The following is a 19,403-nucleotide window of genomic DNA, read 5'->3' on the forward strand; positions in this document are numbered from 1 at the left end:
ACTGACAGTTAGATAAACTGAGGAAACAGAGGAGTAGGTCCCAAATAAAAGAACAGGGCAAAACCACAGCAAGAAATCTAAGAGATATGTAATACGCCTTCTAGAGAATTTAAAGTAATGATCATAAAGATACTCACTGGACTTAAGAGAAGAGTGGAGGACATAAGTGAGACCATAAACAATGAGAAGAAAAACGACCAATCAGAGATGAGGAACACAGTAAATGAAATTAAAAATAAACTAGAAGGAATAAATAAAAGTCTAGAGGAAGCAGAAGAATGAAGCAGCAGCCTGGAGGACAGAGTAATTGGAAGTAATCAAGCTGAGAAGATGACAGATAAAAACTTATGCAAAATGAGAATAGACTTAAGGAATTCAATGACATCATCAAATGTAATAACACTGGCATTATAAGGATCCCCAAAGGACTAGAGAGAGAAAAGGGGGCAGAAATTTAAAGAAATAATGGCTGAAAACTTCCTGAATTTGGGGAAGGAAACAGAAATTCAGACCCAGGAGGCACAAAGGTTCGCCAACAAAATCATTCCAAGGAGGTCCACACCAAGGTACGTAATAATTAAAAATGGCAAAAAGTACTAACAGAAAAAATTTAAAAGCAACAAGAGAAAAGAAGACAGTTACATACAATGGAAAGCCTGTAAGGCTATTAGCTGATTTTTCAACAGAAACTTGACAGGCCAGAAGAGAATGGCATGATATATTCAAAGTGCTGAAAGGGAAAAATCTGCAGACAAGAATACTCTATCCATCAAGGTTATCAATCAGAACAGGAGAGATAAAGAGTTTCCCAAAAAAACAAAAGTTAAAGGAATTCATGACCACTAACTAGCCCTACAAGAAATGTAAAAGGGCACTCTTTGAGTGAAAAGACCACAAGCAAGAATAAGGAAAGTAGGAATCACAAAAGCAGTAAATATAAGTCTATCTGTAAATATCACTCAAGGGATTCACAAAATAAAGGTATGTAAAGTATGACACCATATACCTAAAACATGGGGAGGAGAGGAGTAAAGAATGGGTTCAAACATAAGCCACCATCAACTTAACTTGTATTACTGTATGCAGAAGAGGTTATACACAAACCTAATGGTAGCCACAAATAAAAAACCAGTAATAGATACAGAGGAAATAAAGAGAAAGGAATCCAAGTATGTGACTAAAGAAAGCCAAGTAATCATGAGAGAAGAAAGCTCTGGAGAAAAACTCCAAAAACAAACATAAAACAAGTAACAAAATGGCAATAACTACATACATATCAATAATTACTTTCAATGTAAATAGACTAAACACTCCAATCAAAAGACAGCATGATGAAATGGACAAAAAAAAAAAAAAAAACAAGACATAAAAATAAGAGACTCATTTCAGACGTAAAGACACCTGCAGATTGAAAGTGATGTGATGGAAAAGCACTCAAAAGGATGTGAAAAGAAAGCCAGGTAGCAATACTTGTATTGGACAAAACAGACTTTAAAACAAAGACTGTAACAAGAGACAAAGGACACTACATAATCATTAAGGAGACAATCCAACAAAAAGATATAACAATTGTAAATATTTATGTATGCAACACGGGGGCACCTAAATACTTAAAGCAGTAATAACAAACATAAAGGAAGTAATTGATAGTAATAACAAACATAAAGGAAGTAACTGATAGTAATAACAAACATAAAGGAAGTAATTGATAGGTCAATGGACAGATCACCCAACCAGAAAATCAACAAGGAAATAAGAGCTTTGAATGACATCCTGGACCAGATGGATTTAACAGATATGTTCAGAACATTCTATCCTAAAACAGCAAAATACACATTCATTTCAAGTGACATAGAACATTTTCCACAAGAGATCACATATTAGGCCACAAAGCTTCAAGAAATTCAAAAAGATCAAAGTCATTCCATGCATCTTGCTGACCACAGCACTCTAAGACTAGAAATCAACCACAAGAAAAAATCTGGAAAAACCACAAATACATGGAGGTTAAATAACATGCTACTAAAGAGTGGATGGGTCAATCAAGAAATCAAAGTGGTAATAAAAAAATACACAGAAACAAATAATAATGAAAATACAATGATCCAAAATCTTTGGGATGCAGCAAAAGTGGTTCTAAGAGGGAAGTTTATAGCAATATAGGCCTGTCTCAAGAAGCAAGAAAAAAATCTCAAATAAACAACTTAACTTTACACCTAAAGAAGCTAGAAAAAGAAGAACAACAAAACCCAGAACCAGTAGTAGGAAGAAAATAATAAAGATTAGAGCAGAAATAAATGAAACAGAAGCCAAAAAAACCCAATAGAACAGTTCAAAGAAACCAGAAGCTGGTTCTTTGAAAAGATCAATAAAATTGATAAACCTCTAGTCAGACTCATAAAAAAAAAAAGTACTCAAACAAAATTAGAAATGAAAGAGGAGAAATAACAACTGACACTACAGAAATACAAAGGATTACAAGAGAATATTATGAAAAATTATATGCAAACAAATTGGACAGCCTAGAAATCAATAAATTTCTAGAAACATATAACCTCCCAAAACTGAATCAGGAAGAAAAAGAAAAGTTGAACAGCCCAGAATCTTATATATGGTTTCACTGATAAATTCTAAACCAATCCTTCTCAAATTCTCCAAAAAACTGAAGTGGGAAACTCTCAAACTCATTTTATGAGGCCAACATTACCGAATAAGCTAGGTAAAAACATTACAACAAAAGAAAACTACAGGCTAATATCCTTGATGAATATTTATATGCAAACATCCTCAACAAAACACGAGCAAACTGAACATACATTTAAAGGATCATACACCACAACCAAGTGAGATTTAACCCTGGAATGCAAAAATGGTTCAATACATGCAAATCACTAACTGTGGTACATCACATCAATAGAATGAAAGATACAAAATCACACAAATTTAACAACTATTCATGAGAAAAAGTCTCAACAAAAAGAAGACATGAATATTGGAGAAAAGGGTACCCTTGTGTACTGTAGGTGAAAACGTAAACTGGTGCAGCCACTATGGAAAACAGTATGGAAATTCCTAAAAAATTAAAAAGATAACTACCATAAGATCCAGCAATTCCACTTCTGGGTTTATAGCCACAGGAAATGAAATCTCTAACTCAAAGAGATATTTGTACTCCACATTCATTATAGCATTATTCACAAAAACCAAGAAATGTAAACAACCTAAGTGTCCAGAACAGATGAATGGATAAAAAAATGTGACACACACACAGAGAGACACACACATGCACACGCACAGAGGAATATCATTTAGCCATAAAACAAAGGAAATCCTCGGTCCTAAGGGGAAAATACAGAGCCATCCAAGCCTCACTCAAAGGAACAGAACAATCTAAAATGCAGTCTTTATATTCTCACCTTAAGAAGCTGGAGTTGGAACAGAAGAACAGGCCTAACCCATGCACGAGAAGGCAGTTGATCAAGATTAGAGCAGAGATCAATGAATTAGAAACCAGGAGCACGGTAAAGCAGATCAACAAAACTAGAAGCTGGTTCTTTGAAGAATAAATAAGATCGATAAGCACTTGCCAGACTTATTCCAAAGAATAGAGAAAGGACCCAAATTAATAAATTATGAATGAAAGGGGAGAGATCACAACCAACACCAATGAAATAGGAAGGATCATTAGAAACTCTTATCAACAACTTTATGCCAATAAATTAAACAACCTGGAAGAAATGGATGCTTTCCTGGAAACCTATAAACTACCACGACTAAACAGGAAGAAATTGATTATTTAAACATACCGATTAATTATGAAGAGATTGAAGCAGTGATCAAAAACCTCCCCAAAAACAAGAGTCCAGGGCCTGACGGATTCCCCAGGGAATTCTACCAAACATTCAGAGAAGAAATAATACTTATTCTCCTGAAGCTGTTTCCAAAAATGGAAACAGAAGGAAAACTACCAAACTCATTCTATGAGTCCCCAAACCAGGCAAAGACCCCATCAAAAAGGAGAATTACAGACCGATATCCCTGATGAATATGGATGCCAAAATTCTCAACAAGATCCTAGCTAACAGGACCCAGGATTATCCATCATGACCAAGTGGGATTCATCCCTGGGATGCAAGGGTGGATCAATATTTGCAAATCAATCAGCGTGATACATCATATCAACAAGAAAAGAGTCAAGAACCATATGATCCTCTCAATTGATGCAGAAAAAGCATTTGACAAAATACAGCATCCTTTCCTGATTAAAACCCTTCAGAGTGTAGTGATAGAGGGTACATTCCTCAATCTCATAAAAACCATCTATGAAAAGCCTACAGTGAATATCATTCTCAATGGGGAAAAGCTGGAAGCCTTTCCCTTAAGATCAGGAACACGACAAGGATGTCCACTCTCGCCACTATTATTCAACATAGTACTAGAAGTCCTTGCAACAGCAATCAGACAACAAAAAGGGATAAAAGGTATCCAAATCGGCAAAGAAGAAGTCAAAATGTCTCTCTTCACAGATGACATGATACTCTATATGGAAAACCCAAAAGAATCCACTCCTAAACTATTAGAAGTTATAGAGCAATTCAGTAATGTGGCGGGATACAAAATCAATGCTCAGAAATCAGATGCATTTCTATACACGAATAATGAGACTGAAGAAAGAGAAATTAGGGAATCCATCCCATTTACAATAGCACCAAAAATCATACGTTATCTCGGAATTAACTTAACCAGAGATGTAAAGGATCTATATTGTAGAAACTACAAATCACTCTTGAAAGACATTGAAGAAGACACACAAAAGATGGAAAAATATTCCATGCTCATGGATCGGAAGGATAAACATAGTTAAAATGTCTATGATACTCAGAGCAATATACACTTTCAATGCCATCCCGATCAAAATACCAATGACATTTTTCAAAGAGCTAGAACAAACAGCCCTTAAATTTGTGTGGAACCAGAAAAGGCCCCGAATCGCCAAGGAACTGTTGAAAAGGAAAAACAAAGCTGGGGGCATCACAATGCCATATTTCGAGCTATACTACAAAGCTATGATCACAAAGACAGCATGGTACTGGCACAAAAACAGACACATAGACCAATGGGACAGAATAGAGAACCCAGAAATGGACCCTCGGCTCTTTGGGCAACTAATATTTGATAAAGCAGGAAAAAACAACCAGTGGAAAAAAGACAGTCTCTTCAATCAATGGTGCTGGGAAAATTGGACAGCTATATGCAAAAGAATGCAACTTGACCACTCTATCACACCATACACAAAGATAAACTCCAAATGGATGAAAGACCTCGATGTGAGACAGGAATCGATCAAAATCCTAGAGGAGAACATAGCCTGCAACCTCTACGACATCGGCCAAAGCAACTTTTTTCATGACACATCTCTGAAGGCAAGAGAAACAAAAGAAAAAATGAACTTGTGGGACTTCATCAAGATTAAGAGCTTCTGCACAGCCAAGGAAACAGTCAAAAATACTAAGAGGCAGCCCACGGAATGGGAGAAGATATTTGCAAATGACACTACAGATAAAAGAGTAGCATCCAAGATCTACAAAGACCTTCTCAAACTCAATACACAGGAAATACATAATCAAATCAAAAAAAGGGCAGAAGATATGAACAGACACTTTTCCAATGAAGACATACAAATGGCTAACAGACACATGAAAAAATGTTCAAAATCATTAGCCATCAGGGAAATTCAAATCAAAACCACACTGAGATAACACCTCACACCAGTTAGAATGGCAAAAATTGACAAGGCAGGAAACAACAAATGTTGGAGAGGATGCGGAGAAAGGGGATCCCTCCCACACTGTTGGTGGGAATGTAAGTTGGTACAGCCACTTTGGAAAACAGTGTGGTGGTCCCTTGAAAAGTTAAAAATAGAGTTACTCTATGACCCAGCAATTGCACTGGGTCCATATATACAATGGAATATTATTCAGTCATCAGAAAGAACGATTACCCAACATTTGCAGCAAAATGGATGGGAATGGAGGAGATTATGCTAAGTGAAATAAGTCAAGCAGAGAAAGACAATTATCATATGGTTTCACTCATTTATGGAACATAAGGAATAGCAGGGAGATCAGTAGGAGAAGGAAGGGAAGAATGAAGGGGGGGTAAACAGAAAGGGGAATGAATCTCAAGAGACTATGGACTCTGGGAAATAAACTGAGGGTTTTAGAGGGGAGGAGGGTGGGGGATTGGGCCAGGCCGGTGATGGGTATTAAGGAGAGCACATATTGCATGGAGCACTGGGTGTTATATGCAAACAATGAATCATGGAACACTGCATCAAAAACTAATGTTGTACTGTATGGTGACTAACATAACATAATAAAAAATTTAAAAGAAACAAAAACAAAGGAAATCCTGCCTTTTGAAGTCCTTCAAGGGCCTTATGCTATGTGAAATCCTGCCTTTTGAAGTCCTTCAAGGGCCTTATGCTATGTGAAATAAGTCAGACACAGAAAGACAAACACTGAATATTCTCCCTCATATGTAGAACCTAAAATAAAAAGAGAGAGTAGAATGGTGATACCAGGGGTGGGAGGCAGGGGAGACAGGGAGATGTTGGTTAAAGGGCACAAATTTTCAGGAATAAGATAAATAAGTTTTGGGATGTAATACAAAATGCTAACTATAATTAACAATTCTGTATTATATACTTCCAAGTTGTTAAACAAGTAAATCTTAAATCTTACAAGCAGAATTTTAAAAAGGTAATTATGTGAGGGTGGAGGTGTTAACTAATGTTACTGTGGTAACTGTTTTGTAATATATATATATATATATCAAACCACCACTCTGTACACCTTAAATCTGCATATATTATATGTCAATAATGTCTCAATAAACCTGGAAAAAATACAGGGGAAAAATGCTGAGCTTGGATAAAACAATATGTGAGGGTAAATCTGGAACCTCAGTTAAAGAATGGGTCTTCTCAGATTTCTTCTTTCATTATATCAGTATTCAAACCAAAAATCTCTTGAAATCTGTCTTTAACAAAAACATGAATACATTCACTTTTATATTTCATGGTAGCTGCTTGTGAACATTTCTTAAGTGAATCTATCATTTTTTTAAAAGATTTTATTTATTTGACAGAGAGAGACAGGCAGTGAGAGAGGGAACACAAGCCAGGGGAGTGGGAGAGGAAGAAGCAGGCTCTTAGTGGAGGAGCCTGATGTGGGGCTCGATCCCAGAACGCGGGGATCACGCCCTGAGCCGAAGGCAGATGCTTAACGACTGCGCCACCCAGGCGCCCCGAACCTATCATTTTTCTAATACAAGGCTATCATTTAACAAGAGAAACATATTCAAGTAAAAACATATACCTAGGTAAAAGTGAAATGATACATGAGTAGAACCATCTAGGCTGGCTTGATCTTCAGTCTCATATGACAAAAGCAACGCCTTTTGATAAGTCAAAGCATTAATTTAGTGGAAAATGTCAGTCAAACTGGTTGGTATTTGATAAATGTTCAGAATTTCACTCAACTGCTAGGTTGCAAAGACACAATTATAATAATATTTTTGAAAAGGTAAAAACATTAAAAATTAATATGTATGCCTAGTAAACATTAAGAGAATTCAGGTTAGATTTAGTAATGGTAAAACAAATAACATATACTGTTCAGCATAATTAAAGATAAACAGTTCATTTATTGTGAGGTGATTGCCCCCCAGATCAAGGAAATCTTTGGTTGCAACCACAGTTTGGTGCCCACAAAAAGGGATACGGTGATTCTGTTGTAGTATAACACTGGTCAAAACACAAGTGAAGTACTGTGTATACCTAAAGGGGCACATTTTAAGGGACCCACTTATAAACAAGGCAGGCAGCTAGTCAGGTAGAAAACCAGTCATTCTAGAAAAACACACTATATCTGAAATGAGGAAAGAAACTGAACTGTTTATCTGAAAAAAGAAAAAAACTCTGAAGAAAGTCCTTCCATCACTATTGGTACTAACTGGCAAAACTTCTGATTCAAAACAGCAGCAGACATATGCATTTATCTCCCATTCCTATCTCCATGAGCAAATACAACTTCTGGAAGAATGAGAAAGTGCTGGCTTATAAAGCAGAGAAAAGGAAGTGACACTAAGAAAGCAGCAACAGAGGAGAGAGCTTCCTGCACTCACTGAGTCCAGTGAGACTGCGTTTCAGGGATGGCAAGTAAGGGGCTGAGCTGAGGAGGCAGCTGAATCAGGGTGCCTGCCTCCAGGGCTCTTATGGAATCACTGAGCACCCCAACTGTGTGTGCAGCAAAGCCCACAGACTCCCCTTATCCAGACAACCAGAGACAATAAAAGTGCTCTTGTAAATATAAAATAAAAATGCATGAACAAAATAATTAAATGGAAGGATTGGATGAGAAAGTCAAAAAGTTTCCCAGAAAGCAAAGCAAAGCCAGAGATGGAAAACAGAGAAAGATAAATGACAAGAAAGTCCCAAACCCAATTAATAGAAATTTATAAGTAGAGAAGGAGGAAGTAAATTATCAAGGAAATAATATACCACTATTTCCCCAAATTGAAAGAAAACAATCGAGTACAAATTGAGGGGTCTATTGAGTGCTTAGGAGGAAGACAGGAAAAAAGACAAACTTAAACATACCATTATGAAATTTCAGAATAACACAGCTACAGAGGAAATTCTAAAAATCATCAGAAAGAAAACACAGGTCACCTACAAATAACAAAGATGAGACTAGTATTAGACTTCTAATCTGCAACAACGCTAGCTAACAATGAAGAAATGCTTTTAAACTTCTAAAAGAAAGTTAAAAGAAATACAACTTAGAATTTTAAATTTTTTACCTCATAAAATAAATGACCAATCAGGAAGGAGAACAGAATTACATGTTTACAGACATGCACAGACAGATCTTAAATGGGTTAATTAAGGATGAAATCAAGGAAAACATAAAGTGTTAAACAAACCAGGAGAGAAATGACAGTAATCCCCAAGATGACATTTAACACCAGGCCAAGACGGTAACCATCATATAAAAACTGAAGCAGAGAGAGAGATTTTGTAAGGGAGAACTCCAAGAAAAACCTGAGTCTGCAACAGAAGCAAAGAATGCAAAAAAAGAGAGCCAGGCAACTGGAAATACCAATAAAAACAAAACATCATGGATCCACTGTGAAGCCTCCAGTACAAATTAAACCAGGGAGACAATGTATTCCAAGGAATAGAATGGACTCCAAGGAATAAACAGAATGGGTAAGCATCAGAAAGATAGTAAGAATATGGTTAAGAAAACAGAAGTTATGTCTAGAAAGAAGAAACATGAAAGGTACCTAGAAAACAAGAAAACAAAATAAAACCCAAGCTCATAGCTACAGAGAACAGACTTTGTTGCCAAGAGCAGGGGCAGGGAGGGGTAAAATGGATGAAGGGGATCAAAAGGCACAAACTTGTTATAAAATAAATAAAAAATGGGATGTAATGTACAGCATACTGATCATGATTAATAATACAGCATTGCACGTTTGAAAGTTGCTTAGATCTTAAAAGTTTTCTTAAAAGAAAAAAAAATTTTTTTGAAAGATTTTATTTATTTATTTGACAGAGAGACAGCCAGCGAGAGAGGGAACACAGGCAGGCAAGTGGGAGAGGAAGAAGCAGGCTCCCAGCAGAGGAGCCTGACGTGGGGCTCGATCCCAGGACTCTGGGATCATGCCCTGAGCCGAAGGCAGACGCTTAACGACTGAGCCACCCAGGTGCCCCAAGAAAAAAATTTTAACTGTGTATGGTGACAAATGTTAACTAGACTTATTGTGATCATTTTGCAATATATACAAATATTGAATCATTATGTTGTTTACCTGAAACTGATATAATGTAAATTATATCTCAATAAAAAACAAGGAAGGAAGGAAGGGAGAAAGCAAGCAAGCAAGTGAAGATAGTAACTCTTCTGTACTTGACTTTGCTATGTACATGTACGTACATGTATCTTGGATTTTTTGAAATTCTGTAAGGTATCATATTGAATAGGTCATAGACTCAGTCTGTTTGCTTGAAAGACCACAGAAAAAAGTTCCATGAGGGGCAATTTTGGATTCAATACAAAGAAGATTTTTCTAACCCTTAAAGATGTTTAGAAATAAAACAAATGAGTTGAACCAGAAGACACCAAGCAGAAATTAAATGGCCACCTATATGGGATGCCACAAAGGGGATTCCTGTACTGGGTGGAAGTAAGAAACAAATTCACTACTCATTCAACAAAAGATCTAAGAGTTTCCAACTCTAATAAAACTCTTCACTTCTATTTAGAAAGTACATTACATCAGGAGAAAATAGCCCCTTTACGTGTAAAAGCTATTCCACAGGATAGAAAGTTTTAGTACTACTGACAAACTTAAGGTAGAAAAGGAAAAAATGAGAAAAGATACAGTAAAATGAAAAAGGATACAGGTTGGATTTATACAGTGGAATTATGTATCCTTATATCGAATGGTAGCACACTTGCCTTAGTATTTAAGAAATGACATAAGCAATAAGAAAAATACAGAACTTTTAGAATGTCCTATATTGATTTTTACCATATAATATTATATGCCCGATAAATAGAAATCAATATTCATAATTACCTTTCTAATAAAAGGTTAAACCAAATAAAAGTATAAATTATGAAAACAACATGTCCATCAAGTTATACTGAATTTCTCTCTTACCAATCATAACCTACAGCAAAAGATGTTTCAATTACAGGAGCAATGAGTTTTGCAGCTGTCATGATGTATTTTTCTGCCATGGCTTTCCTATACCAAACAAACAAAAAAGTTTCATTCAGAAACTTGGCATAAAGAGTTTGGATTTTTTTAAAATATAAACATTACCTATCAAAGCTAACATACCATGAACGTCTACTAAATGGTGGACAGCTACACTAGAAATCTGTCCATAAGTCAGGGTGACAACCATGGCTAGGAAATGGGATTAGCAAGCCATAACTGCCTTCTGGATCAACAGCTCATCTCTTTCTTTTCAATGCAGGTTGACAAATGGAAGAAGAAAGAAACTGCAGAAACAAACACAAGGCTCTGCAGCTCAAGTTACATAACCTGCACTGTCTGTGGACATGAAAGGAAAGGGTAAAAATGACCATTGAAGAATAGTGTGCAGCAAACAGTAAAACTGAATTACTATTTGTCTCCATAGATGTGGCTAATCTGTACCTTTCCTATAAATGGAATCACAGAATATGTAGTCTTTTGTAACTGACTTCTTTCACTTATCATCATAATGCTTTCAGGGTTTGTATGTTCCATAGCATATAGCTGTCATTTCTTTTTATGGCTAAATAATATTCCATTATATGGACAGACCACATATTATTTATCCATTCATCAGCTGTGGGTATCTGGGTTATTTCCACTTTTTGGATATTATGAATGCTGCTGTTATGAACATTTGTGTATAAACTATTGTGTGGACATATGCTCTAATTTCTCTGGGATATAAACCTAGGAAAGAAACTGCTGGGTTAAGTATGAGGAACCTGTGTTGAGGAACCTTTGGAGGAACTTTCAAACTGGTTTCCAAAGTGGCTATACCATTTTACATTCCTGCCACCAGCATACAAGATTTCAATTTCTCCACATCCTCACCAACATTTGTTATTATCTGCCTTCTTGATTACAGTCATACAAAGGGGTATGAAGTGGTATTTCATTGTGGTTCTGAGTTGCATTTTCCTAAGAATTTAACTTAAGCATCTTTTCATGTGCTTATTGGGCACTTACCTATTTTGAAGAAATGTCTATTCAGATCCTTTGTATGCTTTTAATTCGCATTTTATTAACCGGGTTTTTTATTACTGAATTGGAAGAGTTCTTTATATATTGGAGAAATAAGTCCCATTTTGGATACATGGTTTGCAAATATTTTCTCCCATTCAGTGGATTGTCTTTTCACTTTCTTGATAGTGTCTCTTGAAGAATGAAAGTTTTTAATTGTGTTGAAGTCCACATCACAATTTTTTTTGCTTTTGGTGGGCTTTTGGTGTCATATCTAAGAAGTCAGTGCCTAATACAAGACCCCCCCCCTTTTTTTCCCCCCTAAGAATCTATAGTTCTAAGCTCTTACAGTTAGGTCATGATCCATTTTGAAGCAATTTTTGTGTGTGGTGTGAGAGAGGCCCAACTTCATTCTTTTGCATGAGGATACCCAATTGTCCCAGAACCATTTGTTGAAAAGACTATTTTTTCTCCATCAAATTATCCTGGCACTTTCATTAATTATAAATTATAAATGCAAAAGTTTATTTCTGGACCCTCAATCCCATTCCAATGATTTCTATATCTATCCTTATGCTACTAGCGTAAAGTACTACCACATTTAGTGTAGTTTTGTAGTGTGAGTCCTCCAATTTTGCTCTTCTTTTTCAACATTGTTTTGGCTATTTTGAATCCCTTGGATTTCTGTATGAATTTTAGGATCAACTTGTCACTTTCTAAAAAACCACTACTGGGATTTTGATATGGATTACATTGTGTCTATAAAATAATTTGGGAAGCACTGTCATCTTAACATTAAGTGCCTATCCATAAAAATGTGATGTCTTCCCATTTACTTAGCATATCCTTTAGGAATGTTTTATACCTTTCAGAGTATAAGCTTTACATTTCATTTGTTAAACTTATTCCTAAATATTTTTATGCTTTTGTAAATGTAATTATGAATTTCATTTTGGATAGTACGTTGGTTGTGTATAGTATATGTCTATAGTATTGATTCTTAATATATCGATCTCTTACTCTGCAAGCTTGCTGAACTTATTAGTTGTGATTGCTTTTTAGTGTATTCTAAAATTTTATGTAGGATAGTTCACGTACAAGACTATATGATCTGTAAAGAGATAATTTTGCTTCTTCCTTTCCAATCTGGATGTCTCTTTCTTCCTTTTCTTGCCTAATTTCCATGGGTAGGACCTCAAGTGCAATGTTGAATTAGTGACAGAGAATATCCTCATATTGTTCCTGTTCTAAGGGGAAAGCATTCAGTCCTTTGCCACTAAGTATGTCAAATTGGGTTTTTCATATATGTCCTTTATCAGATTGAGGAAGTTCCTTTCTATTCATAGCCCGTTGAGGTTTTTTTGTTTACCATGAAAGCATATTGGATTTTGTCAAAAAAATTTTCTCTGTTTTATACTGAGATGATGATGTGGTTTTGTCCTGCATTCTATTGATATCCTCTATTATTACTCATTGGATTTTACACAGGAAACCAATTTTGCATTCCTAGGATAAATCCCACTTAGTCATGGCACACAATTCCTTTTATATTTTGTTTGTAGTTTTGGTTTACTAGTATTTTCTGTAGGATTTTTGCATCTGTATTTATAAGATATTGATCTATTATCCCCACTCCCCCTTTTTTTGTACTGTCCTTGTTTTGTTTTGGTATCAGGGGAATACCAGCCTTGTAAAATGAACTATTTTCTGGAAGAAGTTGTGGAGAATTGATGTTAATTCTTTTTTAAAGATCTGCTAGAATTCTCTAGTAAAACCATATGGGCCTGGAGATTTCTTTTTTGGGAGGTTTAAAATTACAAGTTAAATATCTTTAATATTTACAGTGCTACTCAAATGATCTATTTCACACTGGGTGAGTTGTGGTCATTTGTGTTTTTCAAGAAAGAGGTCCATTTTGTCAAAGTTATCAACTTTGTGGTGTAAGGTTGTTTGTAGTGTTCACTTATTATCCCTCTGATGTCTGCCAAGTCTGTAGTGATAGCTCCTGTTTTGTTCCTGATATTGGCGATCTGTGTCTTCTTTCTTCTTTGTCAGTTTTGCTGTAAGTTTATTCATTTTATTCATCTATTTAAAAAATCAGCTCTATGTTTCACTGATGTTTCTTTCTTTTCAATGTCAATGATTTCTGTTCTTTATTATTTCTTCCTTTGGCTGATTTTGCTTTTCTTTTTCTAGTTTATTAATCTGGCAGCTTAGGTTATTAAGACTTTTCCACTATCATTCTGAAAAAATTGCTTTCCCTTAAGGTTGTTTTTCACTGCCTCCTTTCAAGACTTTGTCTATAATTTTCAGAAGTTTAATCATGATGTATCTTCACATGGATTTCCTTGGGTTTATTCACTTTGGTATTTATTTAGTTTCTTGTATTGTATATTTATTTCTCTTGCCAAATTTGGGGAGTTACCAGCCATTATTTCTTTAGTCCAATCTCTTTCTCCTTAGACACTGATGACACAAATTATAGATTTTTTGTTATTGTCCCAGACGTCACTTAGGCTTTGTTCATTTCTATTTTTACTCTATTTTCTCTCTGTTGTTCAGATTGGGTAATTTCCATTTTCCACATTCCAGTTCACTGAATCTTTCCATATCCCCTTTATTCTTCTGTTGAGCCCATCCACTAATGTTCATAATCACTTGTTGAAGCATTTTTTATCATGGTTGCTTTAAAATTTGTCAGATAATTCTGACATCTCTGTCATGTCAGTGTTGGCGTCTATTGACTGGATTTTTCATTTGGTTTGAAATCATCCTGGTTCTTGGTATGATGAGTATTCTTGATCAAAACTTGGGACATTTCTGTATTATAATACTCCAAATTTTTATTTAAATCTTCTATTCAGCTGGCTTTTTTGACACTGCTCCAGCAGGCGAAGAAGAGATAGCACCTCATTATCATCAAATAATAGATGTTTAGCTTCCCCACACGACCTCCTTTGACAATAACCAAGGTGGGAAGAAGTCCTTATTTCTGCTGGATGGGGCAGGAGTTCCTGCTTCTGCCATGGTCCCTACTGACATCACAGTGGGGTGGCCTTGTTACCACTGAATGATGATGAAAAAGTTCTGACTCTCCATTGTTTTCTCTGACACTAGGAGAGAGGGGGAGTGCCTCATTACTGCCACGTGGAGTGGAATTCCAGGCTCCGCATGTGCTGTCTGTTGATACCACAGAATGGTGGGACTCATCAAGGGCCTGTCAGATTAAAGTCCTGATTCCCTACTTGGACTTTTGGGGTATGGGTGTCTCTTTATAGCTTATCAGGGTGGAAAGCTAGGCTCCCACTTGACTTTTGCTGGCATGCATGGGAGTGGGGCCATAGTGTGTGTGTGTGTGTGTGTGTGTGTGTGTGTGTGTGTGTGTGTGGTATTTGTCTCAAAGTTTTCAGTCTTGCTAGCCTACTCCCTTCTTTGTCCTTTGGCTAGAGAAAGGGGCTTTTTTTTTTTTTTTTTTAGTACAACCATTGTCATTTTCTGATTGCCAGATTCTTCAGCTCCAAGTTTGGGAAACACAAGGGGAGCTCACTGCCATGTTGTTCCTCAGGTCCTGAGGTCCCTTGCTGATCTGCCCTTTTCTCTCCACGTTTCTTCTTATATTTGTTTTATATGTAACTTCCAGGGTTTTTATTTGTACTTAGTGGGAAGAACAGGGAAAACTATGTCTACTCCATCTTCCCAGAAGTATTTTTAATATTAAACTAATTTCTAAAAATTAAGGGCCTTCTATTCATATAATGGAATATTATTCAGCCTTAAAAAGGAAGGAAATCCTGTCACATGCCACAACAAGGATGAACCTTGAGGACATTATGATAAATGTAATAAGCCAGTCACAAATACTGTAATTCCATTTACCCGAGGTAAATAAAGTCATTTCATAGCGACAGAAAGTGGAATGGTGGTTGCCAGGTATTGGGGGCAGGGCCTAGAGAGTTTTTCAATGGGTAGAATTGCAGTTTGAGAAGATATAGAGTTCTGGGGTTAAACAGGTGAAGAGGATTAAGAATAAACTTATCATGACTAATGTACAGGATTGCACACCTGTAATTAATATAATCTTAATGACACTGGAATTAAAAATGAATAAAGAAATAGAATTAGCATATGACCCAACACTCTTACACACTCATACACATGGCTTCTGAAGACTGATTATAAAACAGTGTGAATGCACATAACATTACCAAACCATTAAGTCTTATGCACCATAATGAAGATGGCAAATTTTATGTTACGTGTATTTTACCACAATTAAAATAATTAAGGGCTCTCTACCATGTGATATACTCCTAATACATATACAGTAAATATTAGAACTTTCAGACAATACTTGGCAGAGACTAGGTACCATATTGGAGGAAGGAAGAAATAAGTACAATTTTGTCTTTGGGAGATGAAATTTAATTGGGAAGCTGGGCAAAAATACATAAAAATATAATTTTTTAAATAAAAGTAATATAAGCAGTTTTAATATTGCACCAAATGCAGAGGGAAAGCAAATTACAAGAAAAGAGCAAGAGTTATTAAGTAAGAATAATTGGGGTCAGCCTGAGGATGGTGATTATCTTCAAGGCAAAAAGAGAATCTAGTAATGTATAGAAATGGTGAAATAATAGCCTTATTGGAGAAATATACTGAACATAACAAGTTTTGAGAGAAGTAATCAGAACATATGTTCAACTCTCTTACAAAAATTAAACCTATGTTACTAAGGCACAAAATGTTACCTTTCACGTTCCATTTGCCTTAGATGATCATTTTTTATAGCTTCAATCACTAAGTTAGTGTGTGGATCATCCTGGGAAAATAAAATTGAAGAAAAAATGATAAATTAAGAAGTAAATACCAAGAACTTGGATTTCTAATCAACCTCACCACTAAGTAGTTACATAAAATGGAGAATAAATTAATCTTTCTAAACTATTTTCCCTTACATAAAGTAGAACTTTTCTTCTCATTTCTAATTACCAATGACATTCTCCTTGAACAAAGAGATTCTGAGCAACCGATAAAATGTCAGACTGGATAGAATAGGACTAAGTACCCAGAGCTGTGTGATATTATAAACTCTAAACTCAAATATAAATGCTTTAATGATCATCAAATTCCTTAATAATATCTCTACTCTCTATTAAAAATATAGATTTTTTCATATTTTTCTCAATATGAAAATAATATATAGTAATTAATATTTACATAACACTTACTATGTTCCAGGTATTGTTTTAAGCATTTCACATGCATTACCTCATTTAATCCTCACAACCCTATAAGGTAGGTTTTATAATTAGAGTCATATTATGTATAAAGGAACTAAAGCATAAGAAGAGTAAGTACTGAGTGATGGAGCCAACCACTATGCTGTAATACCCTTATAATCTATTAAGTAAATGTATTAAGTTCAATTTATGAAATTGGCATTATTATACCATTTTTTAAAAAAGATTTTATTATTTATTTGACAGAGAGAGAGACAGCCAGCGAGAGGGAACACAAGCAGGGGGAGTGGGAGAGGAAGAAGCAGGCTCCCAGCAGAGGAGTCTGATGCGGGCCTTGATCCCAGAACGCCGGGATCACACCCTGAGCCAAAGGCAGACGCTTAACGACTGAACCACCCAGGCGCCCCTATTATACCATTTTGATCTATAAATACAGGCAATTTCATATGGTTTGGCTTAATATGAAATAATATAACAGTATACCAATACTTTATATGTAAACACCCGAAAAATATTTTAAAAGTATTAAGAAAAATTATCTCACTGCCTGGAAACTATTTCTATTTTGGTGTATTTCCTTTCAGTTTATGTTCATGTATGGGTGTGTGTGTATCTTTTTTTTTTCACTTGATTTTTCACTTGACATTGTATAATATTTCATCCTCAGGTCTCTGAAAATATGACTTTTGCATTTTGCTCCACTCTATGCATAAGGATAGGAATTCTTTTCATTTTTGATCTATTTAGTATACAGTTTTAGTTTCCTCTGTCCAAAAATGACTGAAAAAAAACCAGTGGGGAAAAAATGTTTTAGGGGTTCCTTGGTCAAGATATTATTCTTAAAGAATGGCATATAATCTTCTATTTTGTAAGATTTTCTCTTTTTTCACTAAAATTGTAAAGTTAGTCTTTTAACTATAATCTCTAGCCCTATTTCAACAGAGTCCCATTCTCAACATAATTTAAACAAATGAAACTGATAAAAGCACATTAATTAAATTTAATTAAAACATTAATATAGGGCTAGGAGAAACATAAAAAGTCATCCATCCCAACTTTTTCATTTTTTTTTTTAAGATTTTTATTTATTTATTTGACAGAGAGAGAGATAGCCAGCGAGAGAGGGAACACAAGCAGGGGGAGTGGGAGAGGAAGAAGCAGGCTTTCAGCGGAGGAGCCTGATGTGGGGCTTGATCCCACAACACCGGGATCACACCCTGAGCCGAAGGCAGATGCTTAAAGACTGAGCCACCCAGGCGCCCCCAACTTTTTCATTTCTAGAAACAGAAAAGCATGGATAACTAGTAGCTGGATACACAGCAGTCTTCTTCATACTCACACTTGGTGAAATATATTTATCATCTTCATCAATTTCTAATGGAACAGCAATCAATTTTTGAAATGCCTTCTTCATTTTGTCTCGATCTCCAACAGCAAAGTAACTAAGAATTAGGTTGAAACCTGCCTTCAGATTTGGTGCCATACTCATGATGTGCTCAAATGAATTAATGGCATCTGAATACTGACCAGTTTTTATAAATGTAACACCAATGTTCTGCATGATTTTAATCCTAAAGACAAACAAACATGGATAGCTTTAAAAGTCTCAATTCTTTAGTATAGTAGTCAAGACATTCCACAGAGTTTCCTTCTTTTCTTTCCCACTTTTTATTTTGTTTTGTTAAAGCTTTATTGAGGTTTAACTTAAATATCATAAAATTCACTTGTTTTAAATATACAATTCAGTGAGCACTGCCATATCTATACAGCTGTGAAACTATAACCACATTTCTATTTTAAGCCATCTCCATTACCCTAAAAAGAAAACCTGTGCCCATTGACAGTCACTCCCTATTCTCATCTTCTGCCCTAGGCAATCGTTAACCTACTTTCTGTCTCTCTGGATTTGCTTTTTCTAGACATTGCATGTAAATGCAGTCATATATATTTCATATCTGCTTTCTTTCAAGTAGCATAATCTTTTGAAGGCTCCTCCATACTACAGCATATATCAGTACTCCATTCCTTTTATATTTCCAAATAGTATTCCACAGTATGAATATACCATATTTTATTTATTCATTTCCTACGTGACAGACATTTGATTGTTTCCACTTTGGGGCTATTATGAATAATGCTACGAACATTCACACATAATCCTTTGTGACAGCATGTTTTCATTTCTCTTGGGTATATACCTGGGAGTGGAATTGCTGGTCCACTGGTAAATGCGTTTAACTTTTTAAAAAACTGCCAAATTACTTACCAAACTGGCTGTACCATTTTATATGCCCAATGTATGAGGTTTCCAATTTCTCTACATGTTCTTCAATACTTATTTTCAGTCGTTTGATTATGGCCATT

At 35.5% G+C, this 19,403-nt stretch overlaps 1 protein-coding gene across 3 annotated transcripts in view; it reads right to left on the bottom strand.

Moving 5' to 3' along the window:
- The window catches only part of IFT88 (intraflagellar transport 88), a 145,464-nt gene that overhangs the window by 76,830 nt on the left and 49,231 nt on the right, over positions 1 to 19,403 (bottom strand). For 2 of the 3 annotated variants that reach the window (XM_045797130.2, XM_045797129.2), the window contains exons 12-14: positions 18,379 to 18,610; positions 16,548 to 16,618; positions 10,735 to 10,821 (exon numbers count right to left, since the gene is read on the bottom strand). In XM_045797130.2, the coding sequence (XP_045653086.2) occupies positions 10,735 to 10,821; positions 16,548 to 16,618; positions 18,379 to 18,610 (390 nt within the window). The remainder of the gene's footprint in view (positions 1 to 10,734; positions 10,822 to 16,547; positions 16,619 to 18,378; positions 18,611 to 19,403) is intronic. The other variant, XM_045797132.2, reaches the window with a different exon arrangement.

Source organism: Ursus americanus, chromosome 10 (genome assembly GCF_024610735.1).
Source record: "Ursus americanus isolate L20-20 chromosome 10, mUrsAme1.1.p, whole genome shotgun sequence".
Classification (NCBI taxonomy): domain Eukaryota; kingdom Metazoa; phylum Chordata; class Mammalia; order Carnivora; family Ursidae; genus Ursus; species Ursus americanus.